At 42.2% G+C, this 14,321-nt stretch overlaps 1 protein-coding gene across 1 annotated transcript; it reads right to left on the bottom strand.

Moving 5' to 3' along the window:
• Positions 1 to 1,338: 1,338 nt before the first annotated feature.
• On the bottom strand, positions 1,339 to 10,224 carry LOC308332804 (cilia- and flagella-associated protein 52-like). The gene is made up of 14 exons (XM_080788905.1): positions 10,126 to 10,224; positions 9,757 to 9,956; positions 8,284 to 8,420; positions 7,707 to 7,835; positions 7,475 to 7,574; positions 6,964 to 7,080; positions 6,722 to 6,822; positions 6,221 to 6,391; positions 5,814 to 5,962; positions 5,047 to 5,192; positions 4,159 to 4,310; positions 2,830 to 2,932; positions 1,881 to 1,992; positions 1,339 to 1,524 (listed from the first exon to the last, which is right to left on the bottom strand). The coding sequence occupies exons 1-14, from the start codon at positions 10,184 to 10,186 to the stop codon at positions 1,343 to 1,345; spliced, it is 1,860 nt and encodes a 619-aa protein (XP_080645031.1). The 5' UTR covers positions 10,187 to 10,224; the 3' UTR covers positions 1,339 to 1,342.
• Between the last annotated feature and the right edge of the window lie 4,097 nt (positions 10,225 to 14,321).

Genomic DNA, 14,321 nt, shown 5'->3' with positions numbered 1-14,321 from the left:
TTTTCATGGACTATGCATGATGAAATGAATTAATTCAAACTGACAGAGTTTGAGGAAGAGGCAGAGATAAATGGCCCTGTGTGTGTGTGTGTGTGTGTGTGTGTGTGTGTGTGTGTGTGTGTGTGTGTGTGTGTGTGTGTGTGTGTGTGTGTGAGAGAACCTATCCTTTCTTACATGTGCATGGTTGTGTGCATAACTGTCTCCTCCTTTCACCTTAGGTAAGAAGTTTGATATGAGGCCCCAAGGTCCTATACAGGTCTTCTACAGAGGCCCCATAACTGTACTGCCCTCAACCGCAAAACAAAGCAGAGGGTCATGCAGACAGCATGTGTGAGCTTAAACACCGTCCAGGAATTAGCCTTCTACAGCCAGTGATTCTCAAACATTTTCATGTCAAGGACCCCCACAATTATATGTATTTGGTTGCAGACCCCCATCTCAAAAATATTGTGTTGCGGGGACCTCTAGAAGATAATGTTCACGATTTATTAAAATGAGTTCATAGCCAAAGTATAAAATATGTGCAACGCTATATAATGTTTTACAGTACAAGTCACACATAGCCAGCATTGTTCATACAGTAGGTCACATTCTATTCAACTGTTATAACAGCTCAAGGCGGTACATTTCAAAATGTTAGCCTTTCTTTCATTGTCAATATCAAACGATATTTGTATAGCATTACTGCAATTGTTAACATTTCAGTTTTGTGCGCATGAACAACCGTTCTCTGTGATGGTGTCAATTTGAGCTGCTGTTTTGACAGTTGTGTGTACGGAATTTAATACAGTATATAAATGTTTTAATACATTCGAAAGTCCAAAGTTGCACCTTGCTTATAAAATGGTCTAACCTCCAAATCTCTTATTAGGCCGACTTTGGCTAATGTTGTAATGTTGACTGCTACTTAACAGTCCTGACAGAATCATCAAGTCACAGTATTTTTGGTGTATCATACTGCCTCCATGTGGACAGAATAGGGCATTACATCATCAAAATAAGACATGTAGGCCTTTGCCGTGTCTTCCCCCGATCTCTCTCCCCATTTCCTGTCAGACTACTTTCATCCTATCAATAAAGGCAGAAAAAGCCAAAACAAGAACATTTTTAATAAAAGGACATGTATGCAGGTGGAGTGCTGTCTCTGGCACAGTTTTTCCTTTCTATCGTTAGAAAGTAGTTTCACTCTTTCACTCTACAAACGGTGGGTGTTGTTAAACAATGGAGAAAAAAAACAACCTCTGGTCAGAATGGGACAGATTTATTTTGGGGAGGTTAGGCCGAGGGTTTGAGTACCGTATGAAGATTGTAGTGTAGGTCCTCCTGAGCTTGGACGGTGTTTCTAGGGAGAGACTGGGCGGGGGAACCTCCACCTGAGAATGGCCCCGTCAGCACTGGTGGTGACCAGCGTGCGGTTGTTGGTGCAGATCTTGACACTGGTGATGCTGCCGCTGTGGCCGACGCCCACATGGGTCACCTCGCCATCCATGTAGTTCCACACCTTCACCAGCTGGTCGTCTCCACCTGGACGTGACGGACGTAGAGGAGACAAGAACCATTACAAAGGGTGCAGCAGTTACTCAAACATCACTGATCTAGAATCTGAACCGTGTGCTGCTTATTTTTAGTTGTCTCTGATCTAGGATCATGCTCCTTACTATTGGTTGATAGTAATTAATTGGCTATGATTGACTTAGACAATTTTTGGCCCTGGGTAGCCACGGCCAACAGTGGTGTAGATCTGTGCTCCAAGGAGCATACTTTTGTAGATTCATATGTTTTTAATGCAATCACGTTTGGGGGGGGGTGAGTGAGAATGTTAATTATTAGTATTGTGTAACATCAACAAGAACAATTGACGGTGTTATTATTTGCCATACCTGTGACAAAATGCTGCCCATCTTGTGAGATGTGCATTCCATTGATGGCTCCAGACTGGGAGCCCTCGAGCTCTCTGATGGCCGAGCCATCATACACCTCCCAGTAACCAATCTGAGCAGAGACAAATGACAAACATAGTACATTAAAACCACAAATCCTGTCAGTAAATTAAATTCAATGACTAGTGTTTTGTAACCACTGCTATATGTTATGTGTCTTAACCACAAGGCCATTGGCACACAATCTTAACCAACAGCGAATGAGTAATTGATCAAAGACGTATATAATTAAGAGTTACCCTCTCTCAGAATTAAGAGCACAATAATCACCAATACTTACCAAAGCTTTAAGCAATGATGCCTCCGTATTATTATGCTGTTGTTCTATTTTTTCCTAATTGGTTTCTATTCAGGTGAGTTTCTGTCATTCATCTGTATCCCTAAACTAAAACATTATTGCATTTAGTATGCTTATTATGCCTCTATATGCAAATGAGCAGTCATCTTGTCATGTACACAGTTTTCTGCTCTGAATGACAGTTATTGTCCCTGGAGGTTTTGCAGTTGACGATGCAACGGAGCCTCTCAAAATGAAATTATTGGTTGAAGTTAATTATTGCGCAGGTTCATTTTCACCTGTCTTTGTCCAGATCTCTGAGGACAATCAGTTCTTCTACTGCGGTAAGTTCATTTTCTTGTTATGTAAAAGACTAAACTAATTACAGCTACAACCCTGAAAAGAGTGGACAATAAGGATCATTGCTATTTTTGGGGGAGTAAACATTTATGGAACATTTTAGGAAAAATGTCACTTAGTGACATGCCCAATATAGGGTTAATGTGGAGACCTCTCACCGTCACAGCTTCTCGCCAGGGCTCAGTGTGATCAAGCAGTTTCAAAAGCCCTGACATCTCTCTAGAATAGGTTATATCTGGTTCTGAATCGTACCTTCCTGTCTGTGCCGCTGGTGACGATCTGGAATTCTTCTGGGTGGTAGCACACACATCTGAACAGCGTGTTGGCCAGCACCATCTGATTCCTCACAAACCGCCTGTGGTAGTAAGAGACACAGGAAACAGAGAAGCAGAGTAGACAACAAGAGTTATTATTATAGTAGGAAGAAGTTGTGCATGTGGGCAAAACGCAAGCCAAAAGACAGTATAAATCATAGAAAATCACATAAGACATTGACACATAAATGTGCACTGCTTAAAAAATAAAAATAAAATGCACTGCTTTTGGACATTCGGGCTACAAAAAATACATATTATTGGAAGTCCATGTTATTATATTTATGGTTGCATTTGCATTCAGAAAATGGTGCGTGTGCGCGCGTGCGCGCGTGCGCGCGTGCGTGCGTACACTTCAATTTACAATTTAGGCATTTAGCAGACGCTCTTAATCCAGAGCGACTTACATTAAGCAAGAACAAAAAAGCATGGGTATACATCACATAAAAACATTTATCATGAAACATGCGTAAGCTAAGAAAGTAACAGTGGAATATCTATAATGAAACTATACATATAAGCTATACATCTATACTACTATGCTATACATATGTACTATGACGTGCTATGACAATAGCACATACAATGCACTTATGCTGTCTACATAACATGCTATAAGTCTGTATCAAATGCTATCTAAGTCTACAGAATTGCTATCTAAGGGGGGTGGGGTAAGTGCTATGGGCCATGATGGAGTCTGAAAAGGTGGGTTTTCAGACTACGGCGGAAGATTGGGAGTGATGCTGCAGTTCTGACTGCAATGGGAAGTGCATTCCACAGTTTTGGAGCCAGAAGGGAGAAGAGTTTGGGACGTGTGGAGTGTTGTCCCGGCGTTTTTAGTGAGGGTACTTCCAGCTTCCCTGCGTTGGCTGATCTGAGTGAGCGGGAGGGTTTGTAGGGTTCGATCATACTTGCAAGATATGGGGGAGCCATACCTTTGGTTGCTTTGAATGCCAGCATCAGAGTTTTGTATTCTGTGCGGGCAGCGACCGGGAGCCAGTGGAGGGAACGGAGCAGGGGGGAGACATGTGAGAATTTTGGCTGGTTGAAGACCAAGCGAGCTGCGGCATTTTGGATCAGCTGGAGAGGTTTAAGTGCACATGCTGGTAGGCCAGTAAGGAGGGAGTTACAATAGTCAAGTTTTGACAAGACTGTTGTCTGGATTAGGAGCTGGGCTGATTCCTGGGTGAGGAATGGTCTAATTCGTCGTATGTTATAGAGTGTGATTCCAAGTGCATACGTGCCGTGTGTGCATTTGGATACTCACACTAAGTCCCAAATGATGCAGGCGCCGTCAGAGCTGGCCGTGACGCACTCTGTGTCGTCGCTCTTGATCTTGATGGAGTTGACGGCAGCCTTGTGCTCCTTCATGGTCTCCTGCAGCCGATGGCGGCCCTGCAGGAGCTCCCACACGCGCACCTGCAGCATGAAGGAACTTTTTCATTTGCATGATAATAAATGTATGCCTATATTCCGCAATTTCTGCACTGATCAAATTCCAACATGGAATAAATGTTTATTCTACTTTTTATTCTACTCAAAGCATAGCATATGTGTGCATTAAATATTGTCATATTAATTTAGAATATGTTTTATTTTCCCTTGATTATATTTTGTAATATATTGCTTTATGTGGAGAATTGCTACTCATAAGAGGAAGCTTTTTTGAAATATGTATTTTTGTTGTGGTTAAGTGGCTCAGTAGTTAAGTGGTTAATGATATGACTTTATCGTTATCACAGTCCATCATAGCAGTAAAATCTAGATGAAAACTTAGTAGTGATTCAGTTCAAACAGGTCTTATTCACATTTAGTCCCTCAACCGCACAAGTGGTCAGGAATAATTAGAACAGTTTATTACACCGTTTTGTTGAATACTCTAAGATTCTGATGGGCAACACTGGATGTCAATGGACAGGCAGCTTGGGCTGAAACAACCAAATATGGAGATGCCTGACTTCATAGACTTTGTGCCTATTTCAGATGCGCAATAACACGGGTAAAAACCCAAATTGGGACAATGGAGGAAGTGCAGTAACTTGAAGACATGAAGACGTTGTCACTGGAACACTGAGTCTAGTCCCATATCATGGCGAATAAAAACGAGGGATCTCGAGGTGGTGAACATTATGAAGCCATGACACCTGCTACTGACCTGTCCCTCTCCCCCACCGCTGATGATCCTCCTGCAGTCCCTGGTGGCTGCGATGGAAGTCACACCCATGCTGTGTGCGTTGTGGATGACTAGCATGACCCGGCCACTCTCCGGAGCAAACACCCTGATGTTGCCATCGTTCCACGCTAGGGGCGTACACAGAGACAGTCAGGTCCCTCGTTATGGATTGGAGATTTTGTGTTGCTTTGTCAACTATGCTTTTGTTCCTCAAGCACTCAGCACCATTACGATTTATGAAAAGGTATATTGGCATTATAGGGTTTTGTATCTCGGTCAATGGTTATTGACAAATACAAAAATACATGATCTTAACTATATGAATAGATAAACTAAAGAAGAGAATAGATTTATCTGTCTATAGGATGTTCTGGTGCTTCTGGGGACAATAGAACATCTGAACACATTATTCTGCAAATGAGGTACCAACACTGGCAGTGGAGGTCGACATCAAAACAGTGTGACCAATACTTTAAAAAAGTATTGTGGTGTTATAATAATCTGTTCTGAAGTGATATGCATTTTTGTGACAGGTGACAGTCTGTCCAATTTTGGCCAATTGGCATGAAAGGTTAATACGTTCTTCTGTGGGCCAGAACAACCAAACTTTCTATCACGTTGTGTGCAAACCCGTTCATAATTGCTCAATTCTACAAACACACAGATAGACGGACCAACATACAAACAAAGTGACAGAAAAATGGACAGAGGAGATGAGTGACAGAGAATTTGGAAGGGGACTGTCTCACCACTGACTATGCTGGTTCCGTCCCTCATGATGTGCAGGGCATTACATGTCATGTTGGGCACGGTGATGCGTAGCAGCTCCTTGTAACTGCTTGTGTGCCACACCCGGATGTCTTCGTGGGAACAAGTGGCAAACATCTCTGAGGTTCCACTGGAAGACAAGCTCAATTTGAAACCTGGATTGACAAGAACATGAGTACACTGCCCCCTAGTGAAGGAAGTTGAATACTGGACTAATGTAGTTCTCGGACAGTTGTTCTCAACTGTCAGGTCATGTCCCCGCAACCTCCAACATGGTGGTCCCAGTTCTAATTTGATTATTTGTGTGCGTGTGTATGTGTGTGTTTGTTGGGGGGGGGGTCCTGAAATGGTTGAGAAACACTGCTCTACGGTTCAGTCTGCCACTTACAAAAGTATGTCCACGTCCCTGACAGCACTTCTGTGGCTGGACAAGATGAGTTCAGCCTTGAAGTCATCGTATGTGACACGGTAGACCTGAGCAGACTCTGTCCCAATAAACAACTGCTGCCCCTCTCCTCTCACAGCGATGGAGGTCACTGCTCCCTCCAGTTGGACTTGTCTGCCACAGGGTGATGAGAAAAGGAAAGGTGGATTAGTAATGTATTGCAAACAGGGAAGGAAACTATTTTGATTCCACCTTAACGCACTTAGACCGGAAAATGGGAACCCCTTTGTGTGTTTAATTGTTATACCTTTCAATCTGAGAACCACTTTTTGTAACATTAGCTGTTGCTATATATATAGCAACATGAAAAACGTAATCATACACGGGTCTAAATGCATTAATATCAAGCTTACAAGTCAAAGTCAAACTCTAGCAGCAGTTGGCAGGTGGTTATATAATATACAGTACATAGTATTATATGAGGGGAAAGGTTGCAGGACTCACTTGAGTGTTTTGAAGTTAGCTCCAGAGCACAGAGAAAGGAGACCGGCTCCAGAGCCCACTAGAATGTTCCCAGACCGCAGTAATGTGAGGACATTCACACCCTACACAATGAGAAACACAAGCATACGGTTTTAAAGACAGAATCCAGAAAGGCTGCAGGTGGTCCAGTGCACATTGACTTCAATCAAATAAGAACAACCACTGTTAACAGCAGTCACATGTGGTTGTGGTCTGTGTCCTACCTGGCTGTACTTGTGTTTAACGGGCCAGCAGCCGTTCAGACGGCTGGTCTCCAGGTTGAATTTCATGATATCTCCGCTGGTCGTACCACAGTAGAAGAACTGATTGTCCTCAGAGATCTGGACAAAGACAGGCGACAAAGACAGATTGACTGATTGACAGAAGCTCAAGCAATAAACGTATTCTGTCACATCATTGAGGGTGCAGTTGCAGTACTATACTGTGTAGGTCATTATGAGAAAATTCAACATAAAACGTGCACGTTGCAGTGTCAAATTCAGTGGGAAGAGGATAACCCACCAATGCAGCATTACTGTAGTAACCATGACATGCTTTGTATGTATGCACTATGCAGGGGCACTGCATATCTCCAATTTGCTGTATTGTTTCTTAATATATATATGGTAACTTTAGCTAACTATCTACAGCCAAAGTTGCAGGAGCCCTTCAGAGTAGCCATGCAGTGAATAAGATGGGGAACAAAATGCCGTGGATTGAACACCAATCTCTCACCTCTATACATTTGACGATCCTTTTCAGCAGGCCCAACTGGCAGTCTGTGGGTCTGACCTTTCTGTTGTTCACATCCAGCTCCCACACTCGCACTGTGCCACTGCAACACAAAGAAACAGAATAACAGAATAACCTTAAGCAATTTCCAATGTGCAAAATACAATAGCTAAAATAGCAGGTCTACAAGCTGAGCTTGTACATTTTATTTATTTTTAGGTACATTCTTACTCACTCTCCAGCAGTGACAAAGACGCTGTCGTTAGTGTTGGAGTACTTTGTGGTGAGGCAGTGACCGGCGACACGAGGCGAAGCGGGGCTCCCACAGATGGCCTCCTTGGTCTCCACGTTCCACACCGCGATGCTGAAAACATATTCAGCAATGATCAGCATGCATTATGGAAAACAGCAAAACTACTCCTATTCCTAATAGTTGTATTATCATTACTACTATTACTTCCACAGTATTAAAACAACCAGAAGACAGTGCCAGTGACTTTAGCATTTTGTTACATTTACTGAAATGCATTTCCACTAGAGGGCAGCATTCCATGTATTTTCAGGCACCCCAGCAAGTCCTACTGTCCAGGAATTTCAAGGAACCCCTATAACTCTGAGAGTGTAGTACGGATCCGTATGGTTCCATTTGTACACTCTCTGGGTTACAGACTGGTAAAGGGTACAATTGGAACCCCCTCAAGATACCCTGAAGGTCCCTGGTTGTCTGGATCCCACTTTGAGAACCATTGCAAATTCCTATGTTGATATTTAGTGAAGGAATTAAGGAAAGTATAATGATCAGTCATGTTTACCTGCCATCGTCCTGACCTCCAAGCGACACCAGGTACTTATCGCTGGGAGAGAAGGCCAGAGACTCCACCTTGGCTTTATGGAGCTGCATCCGGGCATGAAGTGCTCGCTTTGTGAAGTCCCAGATGATTATGTCCGCCTAGAATTCAAAATGTAATAATGAAAATAAATATAGCTACAAGCAGCTATAAGACGGGGTGAATATACATTGAGCTATATAAACATTGATGACTGATATTTAATAATACATTTTAAATCACCCTAAATCAATTCTACCCAAGCCCTAGGTCAGCCCGAACCTGCTCATTTCTGTGTGGTTGACATGGCCAGGGGCGTAACTAGACATCAGAAGGCCCAGACACAGACTGGTTAGCGAGTGCCCCCGACAGAACGAATTGCGTGATGTATGGATAAAATGTGTATGAGTAATCTACAGAAATGTATTTTGCCAAAACCGGCCTCATGGTGGCGCTATAACAGGCCGTTGTGGAATATTTGGAGCAGAGGTTTGTCGTTGGCATCCAGGAAGTGTGTGTGCACAGTTTTGCATGGATCGGGCCAACGATTAACTGGTAATGGACAGACGTACACACACGCGGACACACACACGGACACACGGACAGACGGACGGAGTGCAAAACATACTCTCTCCCCATGCCTTCGGCCTGGTGGAAACAATAATAATTACAGTGAACCCCAGATTCGGCACAAACAAGGGACTAAATTATTCATCATTCATTAAGACATGTGAATCCCTTGACTCCTTCAAAACCTTCAAAACCGCTCTCAAAGGGCACCTACGGACTGCTGCAATTCGAAACTGGCCCCCGTAAAATCTGAATCCCCCCCCACTGCCCGCCCACCCCCCCTTTTCTCCTCACTGTATACGTTTCTTTTCCCTTTTTGCTTCCTTTATGATGAATTCCTGTTCTGTTCTTTAACTATATAGAAGTGTCTATTTGTCTCTAAATGTTTTGATGAATTGAACATGGTGGACCCTGTTGTAAACAAGTGTAATGCTTAATTGGGTCGTCCACTCACAGTTAACAGTCTTTGTATTGAGTTTGTGCTTGAAATGTACTGTAATTCTGCAAACTGTTAATAAATATTTCAATCAATCAATCAAAACCCTGTAGTTCTAACAAATACATACACAATTAAAAAGATAATGACAAAGTTAAAATATATCAATTAGAAAAATACTAAACAATACATTTTAAGGTAAAGCAAGAGTAGCCTATATGCTATGCTATACAGTCAAATACAAAAAGAGAAAAAGTCTAAACTAATTATAAAACTCAAGCATGGTTATATGGGACTAATTAAAACCTCACAGAATATATACTTTAAATCTGTTCTATTCAGAAACAAAATGCTTTGCTTGCAATAACTTCACATCTTCTTATACCAACCTAGACAATTCTCATCATGAGAATGATGAGAATGGAACATCGAGAATCTCATGTGATGCTCACCTTGAAGCCCATGAAGGTGACCTGTCCAGAGGCGATGTAGCGTCCACTTCTGGACACTGAGATACAGGACACGTTGTTTGTGTGTCCATGCAAGAAGTCCTGTTTCCCATCTTTGATTCGTCTCAGTATGACTGTACATCCTAGAGGATAGATGAGGTGCTCTCTGTCTGGGTGCACTTTCAGGCCAGAAAACACGTGTCCTGTGTAAATATTACAATCATGCACGGATTAGGGAAATGCACACAATATCAATAGTTTATGATTAGCGAGGCAACAAAGCAGTCACATGCTAGCTTACGAGCCTACAGGTCTAGTGTTGGTTGGAAACTTATATATTCTGCCTTCTTTTAAGTTATCTTTGAAACTTACCATTGAAGCCAATTACAGCCTCCAACTCCAGTTGAGGGATTCCCCGAGTATCATCCGCCATGTTTAAACAAAACCTAATTTCCACCGTTTTCTGTTGTGCGCAGGCCGGATTAGTCAAAACCAATGCTTTTGGCTTGCAGGCTGCTGTGTTGCTACGTATGTCAAACAAACGTCGCATAGCAACAGCGGGTTGTCTGTTGTCTTGCACAAATGAAACTGGAGGCCGCAGACGTATGGAAGTATAAAAACATGACATTATTCGGCACACACCATCATTCGTCACGTGTATTTTAGGTCTCCTCCTAAACCTCGCAAATCACACGTCGCAAATGTATTCACTGCTTCACTTGTGTTTTCACTGCTTCACTTGTCTGCAAAATACAACTCTGTAAGATCTGTAAGCACGTCATCTTATTTACACTCTTGCGGCTCTCTTTTCTACGCTAGTGGACGTTTCCAATCGCTTTGTGGCCACGTGACATTTGTGTCACACACACACACACACACACACACACACACACACACACACACACTCCTATCCTCCTGGTGGAGACCTGTGCCACAGACCATCAATAATGCATGATTTGCAACGTCTTCGTAGCCTACATTGCCGACCTGTCTATTATTTTGACTTGTAAATGAGCAGGTGTTGATTAGGCTAATTAAGTGGCTTAGCATTGTGTGTGTGTGTGTGTGTGTGTGTGTGTGTGTGTGTGTGTGTGTGTGTGCCAGACAGAAAGAGAAAGACAGATAGTAAAAGTTCACAGAATAGCCTAATTATTGTAGCTTAGACAGACTGACAAACACAGATTAGAGGAAACATTTCCTCTGAGAACAAATCTGCAATCAAATCAAATGTTTTTAATTATACAGTACAGTGATACAATCCTTCAGAGACTGATCTGCTGTTAGTTATCCTACACTATATGCAGTACAGTAGAGTATACTAAGATTTATCAGCCATATAGGGCAGTGTAAATAATAAATATGAAACTGGTTGAGCCATTTGTAAGACCTTTATGCCCTTGTACGATTACTCAGTATGGGCTGGGCTATAGACATGGTATAGAATGCTGTATGAAGATAGAATGCAAAGACTGAGACTAAATATACTGCCTAAAATAAAATCTCCCTCTCTGTCTCAGACACACACACACACCACCCCAAACGACAGCAATTTCATTGGAACTTGGAACTTCAACGAGCATATCACAGTAAACATCCTCTTGTCATTATAGTGATTCCCTGGAAACACTTTTATGTTTGTGTCAGGAGTCAGGGCCCTCAACAAACTCTGTTGCACTACAAGTCAACCACCAAGCTGAATGTCCTTCAAGGCTGTGCACAAAGTATAAGTAGGGATGCCTGGTGGAGTCCTGAATTACTGTTGTCCATGAGAAAGGCATTGATTCCTGTGTTGTCGTTCTTTGGCTGTAGCCTATACCTACCCCGTGAGATACTGCATGCACATTGAACATGTACTGAAATTAAAATACAAACCTTTACGTGTGTTACAGTGGGGATAATGTGACGAAGGAAACTCCTAATCCCATCAGGTGCAATGTGGCATCATGCATCAAAATGTTGTCATGTATACAGTACACCAGTGGTTTTTAGAGGTCCCCAGTTTCCAAAACAGTGGGTCGTGACTCGGGACCCATGTTAGGCTCGCGGACCAATTTCTATGGGTCGCGAGTAAATGTCGCCTTTTTTGTTTCTTAAATGAAAAAAAATTAATGTAATTCCTTTTTTGTTAATATTTTGTTTATAAATAAAATCAAAATGTATAAGTGTGACAAACTTGAACTTAAACGCATTTGAGGCAATACAAGGTTTATTGACATTTTGTATTATTTGCAAAATACTAATTGTAATATATTATGTCTCAATGGGTTAACAAAGTGCCAAATATAAATATATTCTTCAAATCACAAACTGCATTGAACCCTTGAAAAATAATATAAATAGTTAATGAAATGCTGCTTATGCATTTAACAGAATAACAACATGAAACAGTTTTTGTTTTATTCAAATATTTATATTTATAGCCATTTAAAAGTGCTACTGTAAGACAGAGCCATTTAAAAGTGCTACTGTACTAAGACAGTATAGCCATTTAAAAGTGCTAAGACAATAGGCTATACATCAATATGCCTTTAAATACTTTCGTGTGAAACTTTCAATCTGGAAAAAAGTGAGGACGCAAATTGTGATTGGCCGGCGTGATTGGCTGTTGAGATGATGTATGATAACATAATGATGATAAGAGCCCCCTCACTTCACGCCGTTCACGGATGTGATTTTTATGAGGGCCACTATAGCCTCTCCTATATACAGCTATATGTGTAGATTTCCGTCCTAATAGTGTCTGAGCAAATAGGCATATAGTGTCTATTTTACATCATGATGTACGATGAGAAGAGGGCCCCTCACTTCACACGGGTGTGATTTTTTTTAAACACAATTACAAAGATTGGAAATGTTTGATCAAGTCTCAATACACTACTGGTGTCTCTTAGTCTTCAGGTAATTTAACACAAGTTTACAGTAGTATGGTTTTTCTCCAGTGTGTAGACCGACGTTGGTGTCTCTTAAGACTACCTAGTGCACTGAAACTCTTGTCACACTGTTTACAGTAGTATGGCTTTTCTCCAGTGTGGAGACGCAGGTGTCTCTTAAGAGTACCTGACTGAGTGAAACTCTTGCCACACTGTTTACAGACGAATGGTTTTTCCCCAGTGTGAATACGCTGGTGTGCCTGCAGATGACTTGACTGATTGAAGGTCTTTCCACACTGCTTACAAGCGAACATTTTTTCTCCCGTGTGGACACGCTGGTGTTTCTTCATGTTACTCTGCGTCCTGAAACTCTTGGCACACTGTTTACAGTAGTATGGTTTTTCTCCAGTGTGGAGACGCAGGTGTGCCTTCAGATTACCCAAGTCACTGAAACTCTTGCCACACCGTTTACAGAGGTACGGTCTTTCACCAGTGTGGAGATGCAGATGTTTCTTAAGACTACCTGACCGATTGAAACTCTTGTCACATTGTTTACAGTTGTATGGTTTTGCTCCCGTGTGGATACGCTGGTGTACCTTCAGACTACCTGACTCAGTGAAAGTCTTGTGACAGCGTTTACAGTGAAAAGGTTTCTCTCCACTGTGGATACGCTGGTGTTTCTTCAGATCACCTGACTGTGTGAAACTCTTGTCACACAGTTTACAGTGAAAGGGTTTTTCTCCACTGTGGATAAACTGGCGTGCCTTCAGATCAGTTGAAGTATTGAAACTCTTGTCACACTGTTTACGGATGTAGGTTTTATTTCCTGTGTAACTCGGCTGACGTGTCTTTACTTCTCCCGCCCGAGCAAAATTTGTGGTAAACTGTTGATGACTGTTAGATTTTGGTTCATCTGTGTCTCTTTGTTTCTGACTGATTACAGAGCAGATTATTTGCTGACAGGCTGCTGAGGCATTCCTCAGTGTTTGGCAGTAGACGTTGCTGTGGCTCCTCTTTATGTGTTCATGGAGGAAGGTGGAGGCACAGGCATATAGACACTGAGAACAGGAGACCTGAGTTTGGAAATATTGGGGCTCACTCCTTCCTTCCATCATCAAATGCAGCATGCATGGACTGTGATGAGAATGAGAGTTCTACAGTAGATTCCTCTGTTGGGGTTGGACAATATGTCTATATACTGTATTACTCTCTCCCTTCAGTCTCTCTTCAGTCACTCTAGCTGTCTGTCAGGAAACTCTACACATCGCACTGATATCGCACTGATATGAACTGAAAGTCTAAAGACAATTCACATCGCATGTAGGCCTGACCAGGAGTGAGGTCACACACAACATAAACTGTTGCAGTGCAAGCCTAGAAAATAATGTAGATTTGCGCAGGCTGTCCAATTTTTAAGTGATTTGTCTATGACATCATCAATAGCCTATGTCATCATCACCATGACAGAGATCCACATACTGTAGAAGCCATGCGGTTGCATCTGCATGTCCATCTCTTAATAGAGGATGACCCTTCAACATTTGAACAGTTGGGGATGCTGTGGGCGCTCAGGGCATATGTTCTCTCCTCTGTGTCATCAGTGTCCATACCCTATACTACTAGATATAGGTGGGGTTGGCAAAAGGGCCTTTCTGTGTGGAGTTGGCATGTTCTCCCTAATGACCTCTAGGGTAGGTA

The sequence above is a fragment of the Protomyctophum bolini genome, assembly GCF_963924005.1.
Source record: "Protomyctophum bolini genome assembly, chromosome: 18".
In the NCBI taxonomy this organism is placed as follows: Eukaryota; Metazoa; Chordata; class Actinopteri; order Myctophiformes; family Myctophidae; genus Protomyctophum; species Protomyctophum bolini.
The sequence above is the reverse complement of the archived record's forward strand: the minus strand, read 5'-3'. Positions and strand labels throughout refer to the sequence as shown.